We start from the raw sequence: 11672 nt of genomic DNA, 5'->3' as shown, positions 1-11672 counted from the left end.
AACCCTCAGTGGGTGAGTGTGACGTATGGAATATGGATCTGCCTGGAATGTTCTGGAAAACACAGAGGACTCGGAGTTCACCTCAGGTCAGTCTCTGTGCCGACAGACAGACAGACAGACAGACAGACAGGTGATTAACATTGCTGTGGTTGTGTAGCTTTGTGCGCTCGGTGTCGATGGATAAGTGGAAGGATGTGGAGCTGGAGAAGATGAAGGCCGGAGGAAACGAGAGGTTCCGTCTGTTTCTGGAACTGCAGGACGATTACAACCCCAACTGGACCTTACAGGACAAATACAACAGCCGAGCTGCAGCACTGTTCAGAGACAAGGTGCCACACACACACACACACACACACACACATATATACACAGTTGTGCTGAAAGGTTGCCTACCCTGAAAGAAATTGTTAAATATTTATTTGGACATTATGACTGATAATGCAAAAGATTTTGTTTATTTAAGGACAGTGGTCAGGTGAGGTCATTAATTATCACATAGTTGTTTGACTCCTTTTTAAAACCTAATGATAACTGAAATCACCCAAACAACCCTGACCAACAGTTTACATTTCCCTGAGTGTTTGTCCACACTATAAACACACAGGTGGACACACAGCTTTAAATGGCTATTAAAGGGAAGTGTCCACACCTGAGACTCATTGTAATTGTAGTTAGTGTCTGTGCGTAAATATTCAGTGAGTGTCTCAGGTCATGAGGTGATGCACTGACTTGGCTGGACACTGCACCATGGTGAAGACAAAAGAAGTGCTAATGGACCTGCATAATGAAGGAGTTGAACTTTATAAAGCAGGAAAAGGAAATGAGAAGATCTCTCAAAACCAAAACTGATCTTTAGTTACAACCATAAACACCGTTTGGAGAAGAGTCACCAAGACCTACAGTGAACAGTACACCATCCCCACTGCACAGCATGCTGGGGCTGAGGAAGCTCCAGTGGTACAGGGTGAATGCAGCATGTTCTCATAAAATACCTCAGACAATTTACATTCTACAGCAAAACACGTTCCTGGATGTTCCAACATGACAATGATCCAAAGCACAAGGCCAAGTTGACTCTCCAATGGCTACAGCAAAAAAGGTGAAGGTTCTAGAGTGACCATCACAGACTCTTGACCTCAATGTCATTGAGCCACTTTGAGGAGATCTCAAATGTGCAGTTTGTGCAGGACAACCAAAAAATGTTCAGGAACTGGAGGCATTTAACCAAGAACAATGGTCAGCTCTACCTCCTGAGGGAATTCAGGAGCTCCTGCAGAATTATTACAGAAGACTGCAGGCCATCACTGATACTAAAGGGTAGAATACACCATATTAAGGACTAAAGGGATGAAAACTTTATTTCCTCATTTTCTTTATCGTCATGTTTTGTGTAATGATTGTATCGTTCTGTTACGCCGTACATATGAACCTGAGTGCTATAAGAAATAAAATAAATTAGTTTTGCCTTCTCATGCATGTTTTCTTTAAAAAAATGGTACACATCTTTCAAATTCTCCCAAGGTATGCAAACATCTGAGCACAACTGTATATACACACACACACACACACACTCATGCACACTGTGTGAGTGTGTGTGTGTACAGTTGAGCTCAGAAGTTTGCATATATATATATATATATATATATATATATATATATATATATATATATATATATATATATATATATATATATATATATATATATATATATACACTATATTGCCAAAAGTATTCTCTCACCTGCCTTGACTCGCATATGAACTTAAGTGACATCCCATTCCTAATCCATAGGGTTCAATATGACGTTGGTCCACCCTTTGCAGCTATAACAGCTTCAACTCTTCTGGGAAGGCTGTCCACAAGGTTTAGGAATGTGTTTATGGGAATTTTTGACCATTCTTCCAGAAGCGCATTTGTGAGGTCACACACTGATGTTGGACGAGAAGGCCTGGCTCTCAGTCTCCACTCTAATTCATCCCAAAGGTGTTCTATCGGGTTGAGGTCAGGACTCTGTGCAGGCCAGTCAAGTTCCTCCACACCAGACTCTGTCATCCATGTCTTTATGGACCTTGCTTTGGTCACTGGTGCACAGTCATGTTGGAAGAGGAAGGGGCCAGCTCCAAACTGTTCCCACAAAGTTGGGAGCATGGAATTGTCCAAAATGTCTTGGTATGCTGAAGCATTCAGAGTTCCTTTCACTGGAACTAAGGGGCCAAGCCCAGCTCCTGAAAAACAACCCCACACCATAATCCCCCCTCCACCAAACTTTACACTTGGCACAATGCAGTCAGACAAGTACCGTTCTCCTGGCAACCGCCAAACCCAGACTCGTCCATCAGATTGCCAGATGGAGAAGCGCGATTCGTCCCTTCAGAGAACGCGTCTCCACTGCTCTAGAGTCCAGTGGCGGCGTGCTTTACACCACTGCATCCGACGCTTTGCATTGCACTTGGTGATGTATGGCTTGGATGCAGCTGCTCGGCCATGGAAACCCATTCCATGAAGCTCTCTGCGCACTGTTCTTGAGCTCATCTGAAGGCCACATGAAGTTTGGAGGTCTGTAGCGATTGACTCTGCAGAAAGTTGGTGACCTCTTCGCACTATGCGCCTCAGCATCCGCTGACCCCGCTCCGTCAGTTTACGTGGCCTACCACTTCGTGGCTGAGTTGCTGTCGTTCCCAAACACTTCCACGTCCTTATAATACAGCTGACAGTTGACTGTGGAATATTTAGGAGCGAGGAAATTTCACGACTGGATTTGTTGCACAGGTGGCATCCTATCACAGTTCCACACTGGAATTCACTGAGCTCCTGAGAGCGACCCATTCTTTCACAAATGTTTGTAAAAACAGTCTGCATGCCTAGGTGCTTGATTTTATACACCTGTGGCCATGGAAGTGATTGGAACACCTGATTCTGATTATTTGGATGGGTGAGCGAATACTTTTGGCAATATAGTGTGTGTGTATATATATATATATATATATATATATATATATATATATATATATATATATATATATATATATATATATATATATATATATATATATATATATATATATTATACCCAAGTGTGTGTGTGTGTGTGAGATACAGGTGGCGACTGAGGCAGAAGGTAAAGAGTGGTCAATTGAAAGCTCCATTGCTAAAAACTGGACTCCTCCTCAGCCGAAGACTGCACTCTCATCATCACACCGGTGAGTACACACACACACCCACACACAATCGTCATGTTTTTTGACATTTTGTAGTTGTTCTGTAGCTTTGCTTTATTGTGTGTGTGTGTGTGTGTGTGTGTGTGTGTGTTACAGCAGTGCAGCAGGTTCCACTCAGATGTCCTCACACTCTGACAAGGCGTTTGAGGACTGGCTCAGTGACGATGTGAACTCTTACCAAGGGTCAGTGTTGAACTCTCTTATTAACATAGTGTTTATTTACTTGTTCAATCATTATTAATATTAAATCATTACACAGCTGCATTAATGACAGGATGAATGAATGAATGAGTGTCAGTGAGAGTGAACTGATTATTAATTTTAACTGGTTTCTGATTGGACAGTGGAGGAGGCGGAGCTCAGGAGAATCGCTACGTGGGATTTGGAAACACACCGAATCCTCCGAAAAAGGACGATGACTTCATCAATAACGCCATGACGTCCATTTACTCAGTACTGACCTCCATTTCTACACTCTGACCCTCATCACCACCACCACCACCATCATCATCATCATCATCATCATCATCATCTGTACTAATGTTTGTGTGTGTGTGTGTTTTAGGGCTGGAGCAGTTTCACAGTTGGAGCCAGTAAATTCGCAGCAGCTGCAAAAGATAATGTAAGAACATTTAATTATCGTTATAACACATTAATAACTCATTAATAACATTTATATCAGATTATTTCAAACAAATGAGATGAACTGGGACTGATGATCAGGTTGTTATTCAGCGCTCTGTAGTTTATTATTCAGTGATGAAACATTTATCATTTTTGAGTTGGATGTGTTTTAAAAGTTTAGAGTTTTATGATATAAGACGTAAAGAAGTAGTGTTGTTTCCTGTCTCTCCTGTAACAGACAGCAAAACTGGCCAGTCAGGCGTCTCTGAAGGTGTGTATCACACTTGCACACACTTACACACACTTACACACATGTACACACATGTACACACACTAAAACACACTTACCCACACACTTGTATCTTATTATTGATTATTTACAGATCATTGTCCTACAGCGTGTTTAATTCAGAGTAAGGTGATTGTGAGGAGCTGAAATATAAATCCTGTATGTTTATTCTTTTATAGAGAAGAAAGTGAAATAAGATTTTAATACTCATTTAATTACTGATTATTTCCTCAATTCAATTTAAACAGAAATTAAACTCTGAGGTGTGTTTGAAGGAGCCCACCTTCAGTCCTGTGCTAATAATTACATCACTACACTCAACACAGTCTTATTATTATTATTATTATTATTATTATTATTATTATTATTATTATTCAATTCAGTTCAATTCAATTTATTTTGTATAGCGCCTTTTACAATGAACATTGTCTCAAAGCAGCTTTACAAAAGAAGAAAACAGAGAAAGAGGAGGGGAAAATGAAAAATAATAATAAAAAATAACTAATTAACTAGAAATAAGAATAAATTATTAAATTCTATAATTAGACTATTTTATCCCTATTTTATTACTATTATTATTATTATTATTACTATTATATTATTATTATTATTATTATTATTATTATTATTATTATTATTATTATTATTATGATGGCCCTCCTCCTGAAGCACACTCAGTCAGGAGCAGGGGCCCTAGGTAGGCTGCATGTCTTATTTCCTAATCTGTTCAGTGATTTATTTTAATGTTTAATGAGCTTATTATCAGTGTGTGTGTGTGTGTGTGTGTGTGTGAATAAATGTAATTAATAAGTTAATTCCTGTTGTGTTACCTCACTTCCTGCTGCTGTCTATGGATTAAAGTTAAGAGGTTATAAACCGCCGCCTGAGCCGGTAATCTCCCTCTGCTGCATGACCGCCGCCCCCTGACCCCCCCTGACCCCCCTGACCCAGACTTCATTTAGTTTTGTATTTGTTTATTTGTTTGTCATAAATTATGAGTTGGATGTTAGTGTCCTGTTGTTCAGCTGTTCCACTGTGTCCATGAACATCATCACACCATCTCTGTTTGTTTGTTTGTTTATTTATTTATTTATTTTGCTTTTCTTGGCCAAACAAACACATCCTAAGCAGATGGATAAATAGAGATTGATAAAATGAATGTATGTGAGAATAAATCTGGAGTGTTAGATGGAGTACAGGAAAACAAACTGTCAGAATGTCTGAATCTTATTATTTACATTTACGGACTGTAGTGGATGTCCACCTTGAGAGCGTGTCGCTGAAGTGTTTTAAAGACATCAGTACTGGTTCTTCCCTGAGGTCAGGGACTAAGAACAGCATCACATGAAAACTCTGTTAGAAAGCTAATACAGCAAGAAGAGCACACAGACAAACTTCTTCTTTTGAATAAAACAAGAGCTAGTTTAAGTGTTTCAGGAAAAGGTGGGTCTTCAGACGTGGTCTTCAGACTCGGCTGTTCGGACATCTAGGGGAAGTTCATTCCACCACCTTGATGCCAGAGAAGAGTCTAGATGTAGACCTACCTCTGACCCTGAGAGATGGTGGACCTGAGGGAGCGAGGTGCAGTGTGAGGAATAATAAGAGCTTTGAGGTCAGATGGTGCTGGTCCATTCTTGGCTTTGTAGGTAAGGGTCAGTGTTTTGAATCTGATGTGTGCAGCTACCGGAAGCCAGTGGAGGAGCAGCAGTGGGGTGGTGTGGGAGAACTTGGGCAGAATGAGAACAAGTCACACAGCTGCATTTTGGATCATTTGCAGTGGACGAATTGCATTCAGAGGAAGACCTGCCAGTAAAGAGCTGCAGTAGTCCAGTCCCGAAATGACCAGAGACTGAACAAGCACCTGAGTAGCCTGTGTGGATAGGAACATCTGAAACCTTCTGATGTTGTACAGAAGGCATGAGCGTGTCACATTAGTAAAATGGGAGGAAGAGGACAGTTGATTGTCCATGGTTACCCAAAGGTTGTGAGCAGTGGCTGAAGGGGAGATCATTGAGTTGTTCAGAGATAATGCAGGATCCTGGGCTGGGGATGAATCACCTGGGATGACCAGCAGTTCAGTTTTGCTGGGATTTCAGCTGATGAGCGGTCATCCATGATGAAATGTCCGCCAGACACGCTGAGATCTGAGCAGAAGCTGTGGTATCTGAGGGAGGGAAGGAGATGAGGGTCATCAGCATAGCAGTGGTCAGAGAACCCATGTGAGGATATAACTTCACCAAGAGACTGAGTGTAGAGGAGAGGTACTGAGCCTTGTGGGACACCAGTAGAGAGTCTGCGTGGGACAGATGTCAATTTCTTCCATGTTACCTGATATGAGCGACCATCCAGGTAGGAACCAAACCATTCCCATGCTGGTCCACAAAGTCCAAGACTCCTGAGGGTGGACAAGTGAGTCCTGTGGTTTACTGTGTCAAATGTTGCAGAAAGGTTGAGGAGAATGAGGACCAATGAAGCTTGGCTGATCTAGCAGCATGTAGTTTCCCCGGCCAGAAGAGCAGTCTGTGTGTGAAGTGATAGCGGTCAGTAGATGCTGATGTCTGAGGGATCCAGAGCAGTTGGTGCAGATGTTATGGAGCCATGGATGACCGTGGTGATGAAGGGCAGGAGGTCTTGTGAGATGGTCTGGAGCACAGTGGAAGGGACTAGATCCAGTGGGCAGGTGGTATGGTTGCAGGACATGATGACCTGTAGCATCTCTTCTGTTGTTAGGGTTGAGAAATGTGCCAGAGAAGCAGAAGGGGAATCCTGGTTGTGTAATGTTGGGGCAGTTGGGGCAGATGTGACCTGGCAGAATTTTTTTTTCAATCTTCTTGTTCTAAAAGGAGGCGGAATCTTCAGCGGTCAGGGAGGACAAATCAGGGGAAGCCTGGGGGGTGAGTAGTGAAGAGAAGATGTTGTGGCGCTTACGAGGATCTTGTGCAGAAGCCTTTTTTCATTAACAGAGTCATGTCTGAGAAGATTCAGTGATGTACACATTTAATTAAATAGTGTGAAGTTTCAGGAGCTAATTAATTAATTGAGTTAATTAGCGAGATGTTTATATCATTACATAATCTGTTTGTGTTTTTGTCAGCTTTAGTGATTTGACTTCTAATGGCTGTGTTTCATTTCTGTTATTAATTCACTGTTCTCCACACCCCCTTGGTGAAGTGTACACTGGAACCAGTTGTGTGTGTGCGTGCGTGCGTGCGTGTGTGTGTGTGTGCGCGTGCGTGCGTGCGTGTGCGTGTGTGCGTGCGTGCGTGCGCGTGCGTGCGTGCGTGCGCGTGTGTGTGTGCGTGTGTGCGTGTGTGCGTGCGTGCGTGTGTGCGTGCGTGCGCGTGTGTGTGTGTGTGTGTGTGTGTGTGTGTGTGCGTGTGTGCGTGTGTGCGTGCGTGCGTGTGTGCGTGCGTGCGCGTGTGTGTGTGTGTGTGTGTGTGTGTGTGTGTGTGTGTGCGTGCGTGCGTGCGTGCGTGCGCGTGCGTGCGTGCGTGCGTGTGTGTGTGTGTGCGTGTGTGCGTGCGTGCGTGCGTGTGTGTGTGTGTGTGTGTGCGTGTGTGCGTGCGTGTGCGTGTGCGTGTGTGCGTGTGTGTGTGCGTGTGTGCGTGTGACTAAATAATTTCTCATGTCAGAATGTTCAGATTATTTTCACACTGGTTCTTCCCTCTCACTAGGTGACTGAATTAGGCCAAACTTTAAATGACAGTGTTATCAAACCCACTCAGGAGAAGGTAATTAATGACCTCATCCTCACTGACCCACTCATACAGCTGTGGGCAGCAAACCGACTCTGATTCACTGATTCATTTAATAATTAATTCAGTGATTCATTTAATAATTAACTTAGTGATCCATTTAGACTTCAATTCAGTGATTTTAGTAATCAGTATATAAATCAGTCATTCAATTAATAATTTATTCTGATCTTTAATTAGTGTACATTTGCATATAAACATTTAAACAAATTTAAAATCAGGTCTTGTGATTTTTTAGTGATTGACAGCGCTGTAGAATTGATAAATAATTCCACAGAAACTCTAATGATGTAAGAATCTTGTGAATAAATCAGACTGATTTTTAATGAATTATGATTAAAGTAATAAAATGTGATGGAGCAAGATGTACAGCTGAGGTGGAGGTGTGTGTGTGTGTGTGTGACTCGTTTAGGTTAAAGATGGAAAGTTGTTTGATGACGTCTCCGGCAGCTTCAATGACTTTGCCTCCAAGGTACGAGACCCAGAGCCACTCCCACTTCCTCTGAGACGAGAAATAAGAGATACAGATAAATCGATCCTGCTCTGCGCACTCGTTCACTTCCCCTCCGTCAAGTGCTAACGTTAGCCGCTAACGTTAAAAGTGGATGAAGGCAGAACCAGAATTTACCCAGAATGCAGTGCTGCACTGATGATGTTTCCTGTTTTTTTCAGACTTTAACCACAACAATATGCTATTTAAATAGCAATCAAGCTAGTTAGCATGCTATCTGATTAGCATGGTTAGCAGTGTTTGGGGAAGTAGATGAGCTCTGGTTAGTGCAGCACTTCATCACCGTCTCAGAGGAAGAGGCTGCGGCCGATCTTTACTGAATATTCCAGTGTTAATGTTTGTGATTTTCTTCCTCTGTGCTGCCGATGATCCTGACGGTGGGTTTTCATCAGATTATTAACTCTTCAGTGTTTAACTGGGGTTTAACTGGGATGGTAATGGTCTTGTGTGGTTCAGGTTCAGGGTGCTGGAGCTAAAGGTTGGAAGGACATGAGCTCATTCTTCAGCGGAAAACCGGCCGAAGCTTCTGACGGGTAATTTTATTCTTTTATTTTAAATACATTAAACTTTATTCAGTATGAGACTCACACTGAGCATAAACAGAGAAAAAAACACACCTACATCATGACTTTTAATGTTCATTATTTAGATTATTCATTATAAAGAAATTAGATTTTTGATTAAAAATTCTCTAAATAATTTTATAATAATTTTTAAATATGTATGTTCTGTAACGTCTAAAATTAAATATCAGTTGTCTGATTTATAAACTAAACATCCTCATGTATTTATTTTTTTATATTTATTCAATTTATTTAAATTTTTAAAAATATTCAAAACTGTTTTAATTCAGTTTATAATTTATTTGTATACAATTTATTTGTGATCAGTAAATAATATCTAGAAATAAAATTTAAGTGAAATCAAAGAGAAAGGAAATGGGTTCAGTGTGAGGTGATGATTGTGTGAGTGAATCCTCCAGTCCTGCAGGGGGCGATGTGTATCACGGTGAATCTGCAGGATATCAGAACAGCGACGGAATCGATCAGAGTTTCTGGGATTCGTTCGGCGGTAACGAGAACAAGACGAAGAAGTCCCAGAGCAGCGAGAGCTGGACCCAGGTGGAGAACTCGGGCGGGAAGAAGAGCTCGGACAGCTGGGAGAACTGGGGCTCCGACAACAAGCACAGCACCGGGGACAGCTGGGAGAACTGGGAGAACCACTGGGAGAACGGCGGAGACAACAAGAGCAAGAAGAGCCCGAAAGCCGAAGAGGAGGCATGGGATAACGCTAACTGGTAGAACAGCTGTTTTATCCCGCGTGTAAATGGTGAACTGGAGAAAATGTAATGATGAAACCATCTCATTCTTCCTGTTCTGATCTCATGCCTTTCATCATCATCATCATCATCATCATCACACACTTCTCCACAATCTCTACACTTCTCCTTCCTGTCCATCATGACCCAGCACTTTACCCCATCACACACACACACACCATTCCTCCTCTGACCCAAACTGAGAAATTCACCAGGACTGGTTTTACTGGAATGTCGGGGATTTGGGCTCCAACGGTAGAATTCGTGAGTTTTATTTAACTCTGTGTGACGAATTAATCGTTAGCTCTTATAGCAAAGAAAAAAAGGTGAGCTGATGTTGAGCTAATGCTAGTTAGCGTGTAATGCATGGCACATGTCAGGTTGTGCTAGTGTTACCATAGCAATGAGACAACCGTGGCATATATTCCGAATATTGAAGAAGACAGACAGCTGTCTGTCTATCTCTCTCAAACACACACACACACACACACACACACACACACACAGCCAGGTGTTTGAATGCTCCTATTTAAGTCATGTTGTATAAATATAGTTGTTGTTGATGTGTTTGTGTGTGTGATGATTAATTCCAATTTAAAGTGTAATGTTGATGATGTCACTTCCTGCATGTATAGAAACAGGAAGTGTGTGTGCTGTAAAATATGGAGCCTTTCCTCTTCCTCTCATGTTTTCCACCTGTATATCCTGAATATCAGAATATTTTTGTTCAGCTGATCTTCACTAGCGTTAATGTGCTGTTTATTCCTGATGATGATTTTATTTCTGTCTGAAAAAATCCTGATCTTTATAAAAGTATTCAATCTGATTAAAGAATAAAGACTGGACTCAGTATTCTTAAACACACACACACACACACCTCCACCTTCAACACACACACACACACACACCTCCACCTTCAACACACACACACACACACACCTCCACCTTCAACACACACACACCTCCACCTTCAACACACACACACACACACCTCCACCTTCAACACACACCTCCACCTTCAACACACACACACACACACCTCCACCTTCAACACACACACACAAACCTCCACCTTCAACACACACACACACACCTCCACCTTCAACACACACACACCTCCACCTTCAACACACACACACACACCTCCACCTTCAACACACACACACACACACCTCCACCTTCAACACACACCTCCACCTTCAACACACACACACACACCTCCACCTTCAACACACACACACACACACCTCCACCTTCAACACACACACACACACCTCCACCTTCAACACACACACACACACCTCCACCTTCAACACACACACACACACACCTCCACCTTCAACACACACACCTCCACCTTCAACACACACACACACACCTCCACCTTCAACACACACACACACCTCCACCTTCAACACACACACACACCTCCACCTTCAACACACACACACCTCCACCTTCAACACACACACACACACCTCCACCTTCAACACACACACACACACCTCCACCTTCAACACACACACACACCCCTCCACCTTCCACACACACACACACCTCCACCTTCAATACACGCTCACACACACACCTCCACCTTCAACACACTCACACGCACACCTACGTCTTCAACACACACACACCACCACCTTCAACACACACACACACCTCCGCCTTCAACACACACACACACACCTCCGCCTTCAACACACACACACACACCTCCGCCTTCAACACACACACACACCTCCGCCTTCAACACACACACACACCTCCGCCTTCAACACACACACACACACACCTCCGCCTTCAACACACACACACACACACACCTCCGCCTTCAACACACACACACACCTCCGCCTTCAACACACACACACACACACCCCTCCGCCTTCAACACACACACACGCACACCCCTCCGCCTTCATCACACACACGCACACCCCTCCGCCTTCA

General features: G+C 42.8%; 1 protein-coding gene across 17 annotated transcripts in view; it reads left to right on the top strand.

Moving 5' to 3' along the window:
• The window catches only part of arfgap1 (ADP-ribosylation factor GTPase activating protein 1), a 16757-nt gene extending 6203 nt beyond the window's left edge, over positions 1–10554 (top strand). For 3 of the 17 annotated variants that reach the window (XM_058373411.1, XM_058373412.1, XM_058373427.1), the window contains 12 exons: positions 1–86; positions 158–329; positions 3101–3201; positions 3316–3402; positions 3564–3672; positions 3785–3841; positions 4082–4114; positions 6976–7026; positions 7807–7863; positions 8300–8359; positions 8855–8931; positions 9381–10554. The exon at positions 1–86 is cut by the window's left edge and continues 24 nt beyond it. In XM_058373411.1, the coding sequence (XP_058229394.1) occupies positions 1–86; positions 158–329; positions 3101–3201; positions 3316–3402; positions 3564–3672; positions 3785–3841; positions 4082–4114; positions 6976–7026; positions 7807–7863; positions 8300–8359; positions 8855–8931; positions 9381–9699 (1209 nt within the window). In that variant the 3' untranslated portion in view covers positions 9700–10554. Of the gene's footprint in view, positions 87–157; positions 330–3100; positions 3202–3315; positions 3403–3563; positions 3673–3784; positions 3842–4081; positions 4115–4993; positions 5024–6975; positions 7027–7806; positions 7864–8299; positions 8360–8854; positions 8932–9380 lie in introns of all 17 variants that reach the window. The other 14 variants (XM_058373428.1, XM_058373413.1, XM_058373416.1 and 11 more) reach the window with 14 other exon arrangements.
• Positions 10555–11672: the final 1118 nt, after the last annotated feature.

This window comes from Hemibagrus wyckioides, linkage group LG21, assembly GCF_019097595.1.
Source record: "Hemibagrus wyckioides isolate EC202008001 linkage group LG21, SWU_Hwy_1.0, whole genome shotgun sequence".
Taxonomy (NCBI): domain Eukaryota; kingdom Metazoa; phylum Chordata; class Actinopteri; order Siluriformes; family Bagridae; genus Hemibagrus; species Hemibagrus wyckioides.
The sequence above is the reverse complement of the archived record's forward strand: the minus strand, read 5'-3'. Positions and strand labels throughout refer to the sequence as shown.